Below are 14,128 nucleotides of genomic sequence, written 5' to 3'. Positions count from 1 at the left end.
GGAAAGAAAACACCTTTAAGTCATTTCTTTGGCTTAATGAAGTTAAACCAAGCCTTCACGTTGAATTTCTTACTGAATTGTATTGATGACCTATTAAAACAAGTCATTACAAGAGAACAGAAATGTGATATTATGTTGTATGGAAGGAGAGTTCACTCCTTGATAAAGATGGAAGGGTTAAGAACATGTGGTTGAGACACTGCAATCCACTAAGTGGCATCTAACCTTGCTTTTAGGGGGCCCACTTGTGATGCAGTGATTATGTCCCTACCCCTGGATAGGGAGGCCTGGGATTAAGTCTTACCTACCCCAGAGATGTGTACTAACATCTCTGAACAGATTGGTTAGAAAAACAGGTTAAATATAATATGAAAAGAAACTTGCGGTGGATTTAATCAATTCTCCAAGCAAAATTTAAGAACCAAATTAATCACATTGTCTCTGGTCATTAAGAACATAAATAGTGTTAAATCATGTTAAGTTCGATTTTGTGATCATTGACAAAATTAGCACACTCACCACTGCCTTGAAGAAAGCTAGTCAAAAGATTTAGCAATCTCCATGGACTTGCATTTTTCATGAAAGCAGTTTAAAACTGACGCCAAGTCAAAGAGATTACCAGAAGTCAAAGGTAGTTATGTCATCAATGAGGATGAACAGCCAATCACATTTCAGTATTCTCACAGACTAAATAAGAAACTTGAAAAGTGATTATTCTTTTCTTTTTTGAATTTTCAAATGACAAAACAAATGTTTATGAAGCATTAAAACAGAGCTTAAGACATAATAAGCCAAAAAAAATCTGGAAATATTTTTGATCATAATGGAGCACTTTGATATTTTGTACTTGAATTTGCTTTCAAGGTACTCAGCAGTAAATTTGACATACGTAAAACAACACAGTTATACAAGGAAGTTATGGCCCAGTGCCCTGGAGATCCAGGTAATGTTCGGGGGACGTAGGTTTATATCACACCACTTCCTTAAAAGCTGGAATTGAAGTCTAGTGATGACTATTAAACAGTTGGTGAGTGTCATAAAATCTTATCTGGGTTACTGATGTCCTTCAGGGAAAGGAAACTGCCTTCTTGCCTGCTGTGCCTCTATTCTATCAACTGCTAGAAAGTCTCCATGAAAAAAAAATCAAAGCTAGAAGGATCAGCTGGCCTCATCTAAGGCACAGGAAAGACCGAATGCAGCCCTGTCAACCTTACAAAGTCCTCCTAAATAACATCTGGGGTTAGTGCCACATTTGAGAGGTTTGTTCAAGAAACAGTTTGACAGAGCTCAGAATCATATCTTGCATGCAATATCCCATCAGCATCTGTGGGAATGCCTTGTCATACCAAAAGGAAAGATCATCGGAGGTGGTGATACAGTGGTACACAACTTGAAAGTTACCCTTAGAGGTCTCAACTTGACTCAGATCCCATGAGGTCTTTTGGCATCAGGTTAAACATAGGCAAGGAAACCTACAGATTACCACAATTCCTTCAGTCTATCCTCCATGTTGAACACAACTTGGAGGAAACAATGAGGCTGGCAAAGGCACAGAACATATTCTGGCTGGGGACTTCATTATACACTGATGAGAGTTGCTCAGCAGAACCACACCCAACTGAGCTGGTCAGGTCCTAACTGATATAGCTGCTAGTTTGGGTCTGCAGCACAAGGTGAAGAAAGAGGTAATTGGCCTCATTCTTACAATCTGCCCATCCACAGATGCATCTGTCCATCGCAGGATTGATCAGAGTAACCACAACAGAATCCTTATCTTCACTGAATGCTCCACTATCAACAGCAGCAGGTTACCATTAATTTGAAAAAAAAGCGCTGGATGAGCCATCTAAATACGGTGGCTATAAGAGCAGATCAGAGACGAGGAATTCCGCAACATCCACACCTGTCTGCATATTGAGAACACCGTTCATTGTGTTGTGTCGCGCTATCACTGTGTGAAATGTGACAACTTCACATAGATCCAGCAAATCCAGACTGCGCATCCAACGAAGCACTATGAGCAATCAGCAGAACAGTACTCTAACACAATCTGCCTGACATCTCCCACTATACAGTTACTGTCAAACCAGGGGACCCTGCTTCAATGGAGTGTGTAGGACTGCCAGGAGCAGGACTAGACATTCCCAAAAATGAGGTATCAGCCCGATGAAGCTACTTATGTGGCAAACAGCAGAATCAACAAGTGATGGAGCTAAGCTCAGTCTAGATAAATGCGAGGTATTGCATTTTGATACATTAAGCAGGGACAGAACTTATACAATTAATGGTAGTAGGTAGTGTTGTAGAATAGAGGGACCGAGAGGTTCCGACATACAATTATTTTGAAATTCATGACACATATAGATAGGGTGGTTAAAAAGGCATTTAGCTATGCTTGCCTTCACTGCTAAGGCTTTAGGCTGTAGGAGTTGGGAAGTCATATTGAGATTGTATAGGACATTGGTGAGGCTTCTTATGGAGTACTGTGTCCTGTTCTGGTCACCCTGTTTTCGGAAGGATATTATTAAGCTAGAGGCGGTTCAGAAGAGATATACCAGAATGTTGCAGGGTGTGGAAGGTCTGAGTTATAACGAAAGGCTGGATGGGGTGGAACTTTGTTCCCTGGAGCAAAGGAGGCTGAGAGGTAACTTTAGAGATTTATAAAATAATGAGGGGGAGAGATAGGGTTAATGGTAGTTGTCTTTTTCCCTAGGATGGGGGATTTCAAGACTAGGGGGGCTTGTTTTTAAGGTGAGAGATTTTTTAAAAAGCTGTGAGGGGCAATTTTTTTTACATCGAGGGTGGCTCATGTTTGGAATGAAAGTTCTGAGGAAGTGGTGTATTTGGGCACAGTTACAACATTTAAAAGAGTTTAGATAAGTAGATGAATAGGAAAGTTTGGAGGAATCTGGGCCAGGGACAGGTAGGTGGAACTAGCTTCGTTTGGGATTATGTTTGGCATAGACTGGTTGAACTAAGGGTTCAGTTTCCATGCTGTATGACCCTATTAGTAATTCCAGAAAACCAACAACTCTGAACTAAGGTTTGTAGTCATGCCACATCTGCTCATGGATGATGGTCTAAATAATTCCACTCACCCCCTCACTCCAGTGAAGAAATGAGAGACCTTTGAGTGTTTGCAGTCATACCTAGCACAAAGAAAAATGTTTGTGCCTGTTGGAGAAAGCTCATCTCAGCTCCGTGCCATTTTTGCTGGTGTTAAATGTAACGTCCAACATCTTTAGCTGTTCCATCAATGACCTTCCTTCCATTATAAGGCCAGAAGTGGGGATGTTTGCTCATGATTGCACAATATTCAACACTTTATGTCTGTTTAGACACTGAAGTACCCCATTTCCAAATACAAGACCTGGACAATATCCAAGATTGGACTGACAAGTGGCAAATAACATTTGCGCCATGCAAGTGTCAGGTAATGACCATCTTCAAGAATAGAGAATCTAACCATCACCCCTTTACATTCGAAGGCATTACTGCTACTGAATGCCCCATTATCAACATCTTGGTGGTTACCATAAATTAGAAAATGAGCTGGATAAGCCATATAAATATTGTGGGTGCAAGACCAGGTCAGAGACTAGGAATTTTGCACCATGTAACTCAACTCCTGACAACTCAAAGCCTATCAGCTATCTATACGGCACAAATCAGGGTGTGATGGAATAGTCCCGCTCGGCTTGAATAGGAGTAGTTCCAACAACACTTCAGAATCTTGACACCATGTTGGACAAAGGAATACACTTGATTGGCATCACATTCACAAAAAAATTCGGTCCCTCCATCACTGACATTTAATAGCAGTACTGCTTACGATCTAGAAGAATCACCACAGAAATTCACAAAGGCTCCTTAGACAGCACATTTTTAGCCCATGACCACTGTGATCCAGAAAGAGTCAGGCAGCAGATACGTCGGGGATCCACCACTTGAAACCTCCCCTCCAAGCTATTCCCCATCCTGGCTTGAAAATGTATTCCCATCCTTTCAGTGTTGCTGATTCAAAATCCTGGAACTCCTTTCCTTATTGGAATTGGACTGCAGTGATTCAAGAAAGCAGCTCACCAACGGCAGCTGTGATGGACAAAAAATGCTGTCCCAGCTAGTGATAATCAGATCCTCTAAATAAATCTTCTAAAAACCTCAATCAACAAGATATAACTTTTTCAAGGGTTTTAACAGCAATGCTAATTGCAGAAGTGAGAGATTTTGTCAATTCACTGATTTCTTACCAGTTAGATTCAGCTGATCCTCAGCGGTATACCCTCTGGAATAGTGTAGAGTGACTGAGAGCAACCCCTAGATTTCTATATTATTCTCTGCATATGTGGGCTCTTGCAGTTCCTATCAGTTTAAGTGAGATGATGAGCATGGCACAGACAGCTTCTCTATCTTTGCATTGTGGCCAAATTTCTATAGCATGGAACATGACCATTGGTCTAATGCACCTGTGTTGACTCTCTGAATGAACTATCCACTTTCTAACGTACCCCTGGTAGTATGTGTGATATAAAAATATTTTATGGATTCCGCATCCATCATTGTTTTTTGCAGGCTCTTCTGTGGTTTTTCACTTTACTGCATTAAAAACATTCGCAGCCTTAGCCTTTGCTCTTTTGATTATGGTCTTAAGTATACAACTCTGGTTACTGACATACTGACCAGTGTAAATATTTTTCCTTCTTATTTACAATGTCAAAACATTTTATAATTTTGAAATGTCGGGTGTCATGCACCCATTTAAAGAATTTTGTTTTCAAATTAAATTGTTTCCAGTTGAAGGATCCTGGTTTACTTATGTAATGTTAGTCACTACAGAGGTGTCTTACCTCTGCCTTCTCCTGTCCTCAGTGGCAATGCTTTTGCCCTGGTTGTCTGTCTGTTAGCAATATATCTTAAAAGCTAATTCACAAGTTTCAATGAAACATGGTACACAGGAACTAATTCCTTTTTTGGTGAAAATATAGATCTGAATAGAGATTCTGGAAGCTTTCTGAGAATCCATGAATGTTGGAAGACAGGAAAATTTGACATTTGTTTTTCAACATGGTTTGGGTTCTTTTATTTAGAAAATGATCTGCTTTAGAATGCTGTGGATTGTTTTGCCTGCTGTGGTGCAAGTTGTCACAGCTGTAAAAACATGAGCAGAGTTTTCAAAGCAGGCTGTTGATCATAAATTAGTCATTAATTGGTCCAAAACCACCTCAGTGGGGTAGAAATTCATAATTTTTTTTTCAAGTTCAAATATACAGAGTACCAACCAAGCAGGAAAAAGTGCCTAGGAAGAACTACATAATTTTAAACCCTATAGCTCACCAGAAATTTTTTTATATGATGTTTTAATTTGCTTATAATTAGTTTGCATTTTAAGTATGTGCGCGGAAGAAGGCACTGAGCAGCTTTGTGAAATTACAGTTTTCTTTGACACTTTAAAACAACGTCTCCTTGGGTTACTGTTGAATCTAAATTTATTTCAAAATTAAATTTACTAAATTTACATTGTCTGCTCTTTTGCCTAATTGATAGCTTCATTATGTTTCAGTATCCCTGCTATGAATAAATCCCATTTTGAATTGAGAATGTGTAAATCCTTTGTTAGCTTCGTACTTGGAAGCATTATGTCGATTCACTACAAAATGTTAAACCTCAATTAGAAATTATTTTAAATGAATGGTTTATCCGGTTAACTGGAGGAAAGTGAAAATATGATGTACAAAACTGCATGGATATAGAAACACAACTGTCATAGCTAATAAAATTGAATCCCTACGACTGGAACCAACGTCAATGTTGTGTGTAATGTGTACTGATGCACCTTGTCAGCCAATCAGAATTATACAATAGCCTAGGGTGCAATCAAAATTTCATTAAATGTCAAAAAAAATTCTTTCTAACCCAATTGTCTGAGCTAGGCTTCAGCAGCTCCTACTGTCTTGTTGCTTTGAGTGTCTGCATTCACCATTGCCCATCTGCCTATTGATTGGTAAGAAGCCCAGAATGGGAATTCCATCTCATTAATCATGTCACAGAACAGGGATTAAGACAAGTCTTTGGTTTAAGCTGCACAGCATCTGACCATTGCCCATCAGTGCAGTTGATAGCTGATGATATGCAAAGAATGCCTGAAGCCCCATGAGGTCATCTGCCAGCAGAACTTCTGAACAGCCTTCCTCCACAACTTGGCAAGTGCAGCCTGATAACATTGGTTTTAGCACCGAAGGCCAAAATAGGAAATGCATAAAATGATAACTAGAATTGTCAATATGCTTCTGGCTAAATAAAAAATTTTGCCATGAGCTCTTATGAAACTATGAAAACTGGAATGACCCTGTATTTTCCTTGCCAGGCTTTTGAATTTCATTGTAATACTTATTTTTAGACCACAAAATGTTTTTGATTCCGAAACTGAAATGAATGCTTTCAGTAGTGCAGGAAGATGCTCCTGCTTGTAGGTAGATGCTGGCAGCTTTCCCAATCTGACACAGCTTTAGACCGAATTACTACTGTTAAAAATCAATTTGCAATAAATACAACTTTTACTAATGCTGAAAAAAGAACACTATCTTGTCAATTATCACGTTGCTGGAACATAGTATCATTGCTATACAGTGACTAAATTCGAGGGAAAGATAATCCATAAACAATGTCTTGGAAGCGTTCCAACAATTTGGCATCTCTACCTTCATGCTCAAAGGCTGTATTCATAATGCTGTCCCTTTTCTTTGCAACCTGCCAATCTTGACTTAATTTAGTCGTTATCTTAAAACCGGAAAAAGAATGGGCAGGAAAATATAGTGAATGAAATCTATTCTAGGAAAGGCTGAGAAGTGGAAATTGTGTGTTTTAGTTAGTTAAGAAGGACTGTTTTCTATTGGAGAAAAATGATTGATGTCACAGGTTTTTACACTTAGATACCTCTGAGATGCATTCAATGACTTGTTCTTAATTTTACATTATGACTTATTGTAATACTCATTTTGGGAACTCAGTCAATATGTTTACACGTGTGCACAGGCTGTTTCAAAATTTATAAGCATAAATGTGCCTTCATCAAGCTGCTTTTCTTGTATCCACTGCTTTATTGATTGAAGCTGTCATGGAGCAATGAATCCGTTGATTGCATTCTAAATGCAAGCACCATTAATGTGTTTGCTGTCATTGGAAATTCTGAGTATGAATATAGAAGGGAGTAAGGGCGCTGGTAATAAAATAAATCCATTAATGGAAGTAAATGTATCGAACATAAGATGTAAGTGTCTGTATTTTTACAATTCTCTTTTTCATGTTGCATGAACTCATGATTTCCTTGGTGGACTGCTGACTTGTGTGGTGAAACAGATAAGGTTAATTCTACATTAAAACCTCCATGACTTATGTTTTCATGTTAAATTGGCAGTGAAAGAATTTAATATTAAATTTTCAAGTGAACAGATGGAACACTGTCCCCTTTGCTTTAACCCTCAGCTTCTATGCTGTCGTTTTAGAAACCATATTGCCCTAAATTCGCTTTCATTAAATTTCTTACTGCATTTCTAGCAAAATAATGAACTTCTATTAGTGCAATTCAGCTAAGCTAATGGTGTTTGTTTAAAATTCTGCCTGTAGATTATTGCACATCCTTCCAGTTAGTTTTTTCAAACAACAGATCATATTGAGCCTCAGAAACAGACAGCCAACGTGATCCTGACCATCTGGCAGTGCTGCTGTTTCATTGTCTTGTATCAGATAGTCAAAGGGGTCACTGTCCCTCAAATTTTCGTATCTTTACATAATTCTTTCTCTTGTCTGTTGAAGGCAAGAATACACCATGTGAAGAATTTTGGACTTGAGTCAATCAGTTCAAATCACAATTACCTGTTCAGCCTTTGTCAGATATAAAACTCATAGTTTAGGAGGAGGTGTTGCTGATAAAATACCTGCTTGTGAAGGATGTATTCCATTATTAATGAGCAAATTGATCAGTTGCTTGTGGCACACAAGAGATATCCCGTGAATTGTGAATTGTCACAAGTTACTCAAGAAATTGCGGCACACCGCTCGTAGCTTCACAAAATTACATCTTCCACTTATCCTTGCTGTGACCTTCATGCGGTTGCAGCATTGATTTTTCTTCCCTGTATAGTTTCTAACACAACACCTAATATCTGCCATTAATTTAGGATGCTTATCTCTCACCAGCAGGAACGGTACACAACCCATTGATGGTTCTCCCACTGTTTTATCCTTCGTAACACCAAAGCCTGGGTTGGTCATTCAGAGGGAGAAAGGAATCAAGCTTGAATAGTTACCCTGTTTTCAGCAACCTTGTGTGATATCTTTACCTGTTAATCTAATTGCTACACACCACATGGAACCCCCTCGCTAACTCTGTCAGCTACTTACTTTTGGTCTGTGAATCATTCCAACATGGTTTATTTGTCTAATTAATGTGAAGTTAATTAAAGTTTGAGGTACTACCAAATGCTTACAACTTTGGAACATGGAACATTTTTGACAGTGGCTAAACGTATTATACAAAGTTCGATTTTTGCTGATTAACATGGATAACACATGAACACGGGTCCTACTTTATGATAAATAGCTTTATAATGCAAGTTATTATCATAAATGTAAATCTTACAACATTTGATCATTGGTAGTGTGACTGTGAGTGAGATCATAAATCCTTGTACAAGTCAATAATATACCTAAAGGATACTTTATGATGATTCATTAAATATTTTAATTTTCCTGCATTAATTTATTCAGCAAAGCTCAAAATGACATTCTACATTAGATGAACAGACTTGAGTAGAAAAGACAATCGCTCAATATAAAATGGGCAGCCCTTTGATTTATTACCACACTATGAATACATCGTCTTACACAGCAAATATGTGATGTGTTGTGATCTGAAGGAGCTAACTGGCTTTCTACTTTTTATTAACAGGACATTGTTCTATGAGCTTCGAGTGGCAATGGAGCAGATGATAGCCAAACCTTCCTGTCCAACTTTCATCCGAAGTGCATGTAACAAAGCTATAAAGCTCATCTGTAAGCTTGCTCCAGGGTCATAGAATTTGAAAATTTTTCTCAGCACAAGATAATTTGCAAATGATAGAATTTATAACAATTTTGAATTCTGTAGAACATTCCCATAGTTTATGTTGGGTTATTTTTATTTTTGTTCAAGGTACATGTCGTTTCCATCACAGAAGTAAATTTATTTTTGATTGTTGGGTGAATATCAGATGACCGAATCACATAGTTTACTTTAAATACTGTCTGCAAAATATAGGTTTGTGGGAAAACAAACATTGATGTGCAACCACTGCATATCCAGATTAATACTTAGCCATTAATTTTTTTGCTTTATTGTTTTGTATGGTACATACAATTGTGACCCGAATATGGACAGTCTTTAACACTTATTCTCCATGTGGAAAGTACAGAATAGTCTTTAATAAAATAAATGGATGTTTGACATTGGATGCACAATTTCATAGAACAGTACAGTGCAGGAACTGGCCCTTCGGCCCACCATGTCTGCATTGGCCAAGATGCCATTCGAAACTAATCCCATCTGCTTGCACATGATCCATTATCCTTCTGTTCCCTACCTATTCACGTATCTGTCTAAATACCTTTGTTATCATTATCCACTTCTACCACCTCCCCCGGCAGCACCTTCCAGGCACTTAGCACCCTCTGTGTGGAAGAAAATCTTGCTTTGCACATCATCTTCAAGCTTTCTTCTTTCAAGTTAAATCTAGTATTTGGTATTTCTGCGCTGGGATACTCTGAGTATCTGCCTATTGATGCTTCTCATAATTTTATACACTTCTATCATGTCACCTCCTCAGCCATCCAAGCTCAAGTGAAAACAACCCACTTAGCCCAACTTCTCTTTGTCGCTAATACACTGCAGGTAACAACCTGGTAAACCTCTTTTGCACCTCAACATCCTTCCTATGGTGTGGCGACAGAACTACAGACGGTACAAATTTAGCCTAACTCAAGTTTTAAACAGCTGCAACATTACATGCTAACTTCCATATTTCATTCCCTGACTGATGAAGGCAAGCATGCTGTACATCTCTTTACCACCTTATACACATATTGCCACTTTCAAGGAGCTATGGACTTGCACTCCAAGATCCCACGGTGTATCACTGCTCGTATAGGTCTTGCATTTACTGTATAATATATGCATCATAATGTGTACTGTATGCATGGTAATACATATTTGATGCTGAATCAGTGTAATTCCCCAGTAAAGGTAGCATGCTTCGAGATTTTTTTCAGAACAAGATAATGTGCAAATCATGGAATTTGTAAAAATTTTGAATTCTGTCGAACATTCCCATAGTTTATATTCAGTATCTCATTTTTATTCTTTTGTGATGGTACGTCGTTTCCATCACACGAGTAAATTTATGAATTACACAGATCATTCAGAAACCTTTGATATAAATAATTGAAAATAATAATTACTGAATAATTAAAATCTGCATAACTAAGTGAGTCGCTCAGCATCTGTTCATAGTTTGTCTTCCATTTTTATGACACAAAAGATTTTCCTTTTGTCAACATACGCCTGCTAGTAGGAGATAACTTGAAGCTTTTGCTTAATATTAATAGTCTGATGAATTTTGTAACATCTGTATTTTGTAGAAAATACTCCAAAAGGTTTTGCAAGGTTGGTAAGCTAGGTGAGAAAGTGTCAAGTGTTCCTATGTACTGAAGTTTCTTTTTTTCAGCTGCCTTTGCAAAACTGCCACGACTCTTGATTTGCAATTCAAGTATTTATTGGAAGTAAGAGCTTTTGTAAATAAATTGAATGCCTAGCCATATGAAGATTGAGGTTCCTGCCAATGTACACTGTGGAACTAATACTGTGTTGAGCATGCACCAAACTTTTTACTAGTGCTTGCATTAGCTGCCATCAAGCTAATCAATTAGTAAAACAGAAGTAAAATTCTGTGGATGCTGAAATCTCAATTTTAAAAAAGTGCTGGAAGCCTTCATCAGGTCAGGCAGTATTTGTAAAATTTGATACCTGAAGAGTTACCACAGAGCTCCTGACTTGCTAATCTTTGCAGCATATTTTTTGTTTGTATTTCAGACAGTCACTTCTGCAGGTGCATGGTTAAAATTAAGATTCAGCTAAACAGTCTTTAATTAAAAAAAAAAAAAATCCTCTTTAAACATATGCAATGGACACCAGAAACGTGGGGCAGAACTTATTGTAACTGAGCCAAGGTCCAGCCCACCAAATGGAGAACCAGTGGAAACCTGCATCACTTCGAAGGCACCTCTCCAACCAAATAAGTGCCTATCACTAGCACTCCACTAGCCAGCATCAACTTTCCCTGGAATTTTGTATGCCAGAATGGAAAGTGATATTGGCTTTTCATCGGCCAGCAGCTCTCCCTTGCTAGTGCTATCATTGGGATCGTTGGATCCCTGGATTCAGGTGACCAAGGGTGGAGAAAGGATTAGGGAGAAGAGTGGTGCAAAGAGATAGGAAGCAAAGGTAGGGTGGTACTTCCCCAAGACCTTCCTAAAGCAGATTTTGTCAATCGGGCATTATGTCTCTTTGAAAGAGAAAGCCATGCAGGCAGACATGGCTTTTAGAAGGCAAGTGAAAGCTATGTCACTTATATTTAATCCCTAAACTATGACAAAACTGTAGTGGGATCAGCGATAATTGGTGTCAGTTGCTGTCGTTGACATTTTATCAGAAGTAGGTGAGTTTCTCCAATTGACTCCTACTCAGTTATTGGAAAGTGTCCCACCACTCCCCTATGATTAAGTGGACCCCCAGTATGTTTCCTGCTGCAATTGGCTGCACTAAATCCAGATCATAGCCTCAGACATTAATAAATTCTCTTCCAGATTTTCTCACAATATACACTACATGCTGGCTGAGATCCCTATTGGTGCAGCTTCAAATCTGGCTGCATATAGATCTGATACTGTTCAGCCTGCTGGGAAATGTTTCGATCAAATCTAAGATAAGGATTGAGATGCATGGACCTACCTGCTGACAGTGTGTTGTAATTGTGCTGTGCTTTCTTCCCCTTTTCTTGACTTTCTTCCCCTTTTTTTTGACTTTGTATAAATTGCCAAATTCTCCCCTTCCTCATTGTTGTTACATTTTAATTTTCTTTGAAATTAACTTTATCATTGAGTCTAAAGAAAATAATTCTAGAAATTAGCTACTGCAATTATAATCAAAAGTCGCAAATTTAAATCATGGTCTGGCTGTGTTCTGTGAGGTGTTTTTTTTGACGTCATGGATAGAATACTAGGTGAAATATGCTGCAGAGTTCATTAATGGAATAAAGAAGAGAGAAAGGATCTTAAGAAAAAAGCCAAACTCAAAGTACTTGCATTTTCCACATGCAAGAAAGTTTTTTTTATCTCGGCCAAATCATTAGAGGAAATGCCAAATCAGAAGCTGGCAACTTTCTCGTAGGAAAGGGGCAAATGTCAGCTGATCAGTCACAGGCGGCCACACTTGAGCACTTCATACTGGTTCAAAGTGAAAGTTGCAAATCTCTGAAAGCGGGTCGCTTTGTGATTATCCTGTCTGAATATGAGGAGCATTTGTCTATATTGAATTTTGCACAAATCCATTGAGCAATCATAAAAAATGAAGGCCAATTAAAAAACCTTGCTAATGTCTATCATTACCTACTTGAACATGACCAACATGCACTGCCAGAGGAGGCTTCATTGATCACAAGATGTGGGGTAGCTGAGTTTCATGTCCTGTGAGAGGACTTCCAGACCAGAAAGCCAAGTACCAGATATCAGAGCACACATTCCTAATGACCATACAGATCACCATGATCCTGAATGGTTTTGTTTGCGACCCATTTCAAGGCTCTGAAACTGACCTGTCCCGTGCATTGCAGTTAGCATCATACAGATGCATCCAACAAGTCACCAGTGGCCATTCTGCTGTGGTGGGCTAGTCTATCTCCATCCTATCTCAGATGTTGAGGGTGATAGATTTGACCTCAGTTGCTAGCATTCCACAGGTACATGACGTAGATAGCTGTATACTTATCAACAAAAGCACAAAACCAGAATATGGATAAATATGATATCCAGAAGGAGTATCACTGGTTGAATGTGCAACTCATCTGTGCCCACCACAAGAGATTTCTGCTTGTATGCAGCTCTTTAGGCCTGTGAATCAGAGCTGCCATGAATGTTCTGTCTAACCTCATCATGGGCCTGGATGGACAACGGGAGTTAAGGACTGTCCCCTCAGTAGCAGGCTGCTCATATCCTGAGGACAACCGTTGTCAGAAGTCCAGACAGTACACACAAGATGCACCATCACACAAGGACATGAGTTGGAGGTGGGGGAGTGTCTTCTGCAAGCTGCATGTTCCAGAATTTGGCACAGAGAAGATAATGAGGAGGAGGAAAGATTTCAGAAGGGAAGGGAGTGAAAGGGAAGGATCCTGGAGACAAGGCAGAACATGTCATAATTAGAGGGAATAAGGAATCCATGCAAACACCATCAAGGTCAAGATTTGCTGATACATCTGGGCGTCACATGATGGGAGACTTCCAGTAAAGTGTCGGCAGACCTGGAAGACAGAGGAGGGAGCTGGGAATAGGAGAGCGGGTTTGGAAATATCATATATGCAATCACATATGTGGACTGATGAACTGGATGCCGTGGCCATCTGGCCAATATGAAAAGAATGCATCTGACCAAAGTTGCACACAGCCATTCATGGTTCAAAACCTGATGATCGGGATTTTGGCTTGCTGATCATGGCATTGATTTCCAGTTCCAGGAGGCCTTCGCTAGTGATAGGAAAATTAGAGGGAATGCCAATGTAAATAGTTATGAATTTTCTCTCAAAGATCTCAGTTTCACCAAGTAAGTATTTTATATCTTGCCCTGCACAGCACTTACCTGAGTATCACAGTCACTCTGTGCTCCTTTCTTGCCTATTCCATGGAGTTGGTGGCACTGCACAGCTCACTGTTATTGAGAGGAGTTACAGGGAGGTAGTCACTCCTCAAGTACCGGAAAAAGGCAGATGGGTTACGGTCAGGGGATGGAAAGGGAGCCGGCAGGCAGTGCAGGGATCCCTGTGGC

The 14,128-nt window shown here is 39.2% G+C and overlaps 1 protein-coding gene and 1 pseudogene across 2 annotated transcripts in view; both read left to right on the top strand.

Moving 5' to 3' along the window:
* The window catches only part of LOC125458941 (transmembrane protein 33-like), a 140,373-nt gene extending 129,481 nt beyond the window's left edge, over positions 1-10,892 (top strand). For both annotated transcript variants that reach the window (XM_048544792.2, XM_048544793.2), the window contains exon 8: positions 8,948-10,892. In XM_048544792.2, coding sequence (XP_048400749.1) covers positions 8,948-9,074 — 127 coding nt within the window. In that variant the 3' untranslated portion in view covers positions 9,075-10,892. The remainder of the gene's footprint in view (positions 1-8,947) is intronic.
* Positions 133-236, top strand: LOC125459093 (U6atac minor spliceosomal RNA; annotated as a pseudogene).
* Positions 10,893-14,128: the final 3,236 nt, after the last annotated feature.

The sequence above is a fragment of the Stegostoma tigrinum genome, chromosome 15 (assembly GCF_030684315.1).
Source record: "Stegostoma tigrinum isolate sSteTig4 chromosome 15, sSteTig4.hap1, whole genome shotgun sequence".
NCBI classification, from domain to species: domain Eukaryota; kingdom Metazoa; phylum Chordata; class Chondrichthyes; order Orectolobiformes; family Stegostomatidae; genus Stegostoma; species Stegostoma tigrinum.
The sequence above is the reverse complement of the archived record's forward strand: the minus strand, read 5'-3'. Positions and strand labels throughout refer to the sequence as shown.